A 571-nucleotide genomic window follows, 5' to 3' on the forward strand; every position below is an offset into this window, starting at 1 on the left:
TTTGGATCAGAAATATGAGAGCAATTTGCTGCTGCAGCGTGTGAAGCAAGACTTGGGAGGCAACAGTTGGGATGCTCCTGTAGCAGTTGGGGACGTGTCACCCCTGTCGTTGAGTGATGCTCCTCGGCACCCATACCTCCCCCCTGCAATCTTCAACTTCCTGGGGCATGAGGGGCACCCGACTGCAAGTTCCCAACCATATGGGGTATGTATATAAGTCTTGCCGAAGCAGGAGATTAGGTAGGATGGATTCAGGGAAGGGATTGTACGAGGAGGTGTGCAGGATTCACAGGCTCTACCCTGAAACCCTCCGCACATTCCCTTGCCTAAATCCCGCCTCACATTATCCCTGGGGAGGGTTTTGGGGAAGGGATAGTGTGAGAAGTGCAGTGCATGTGATCATATTTTTTGAGAGGAATTTTACAAAGGTCTTTTTAAAGGCCTTTTAGATTCACACAACTAAATTGGCCAGAAATAAATGAATTGCCTGCATAAGATCTCATTCACTTTTGAAAGAGCGTATATAGGAAAAGTTTGTCTTAATATGTAGTAGCATTAATAATAGTTATAA

The 571-nt window shown here is 45.7% G+C and overlaps 1 protein-coding gene across 14 annotated transcripts in view; it reads left to right on the plus strand.

Annotated features, from left to right (window-relative positions):
• The window catches only part of LOC119590797 (E3 SUMO-protein ligase EGR2-like), a 113,995-nt gene that overhangs the window by 111,776 nt on the left and 1,648 nt on the right, over nucleotides 1-571 (plus strand). For all 14 annotated transcript variants that reach the window (XM_037939509.1, XM_037939516.1, XM_037939512.1 and 11 more), the window contains one exon: nucleotides 11-205. In XM_037939509.1, the coding sequence (XP_037795437.1) occupies nucleotides 11-205 (195 nt within the window). The remainder of the gene's footprint in view (nucleotides 1-10; nucleotides 206-571) is intronic.

Source organism: Penaeus monodon, chromosome 27, assembly GCF_015228065.2.
Source record: "Penaeus monodon isolate SGIC_2016 chromosome 27, NSTDA_Pmon_1, whole genome shotgun sequence".
Lineage (NCBI taxonomy): Eukaryota > Metazoa > Arthropoda > Malacostraca > Decapoda > Penaeidae > Penaeus > Penaeus monodon.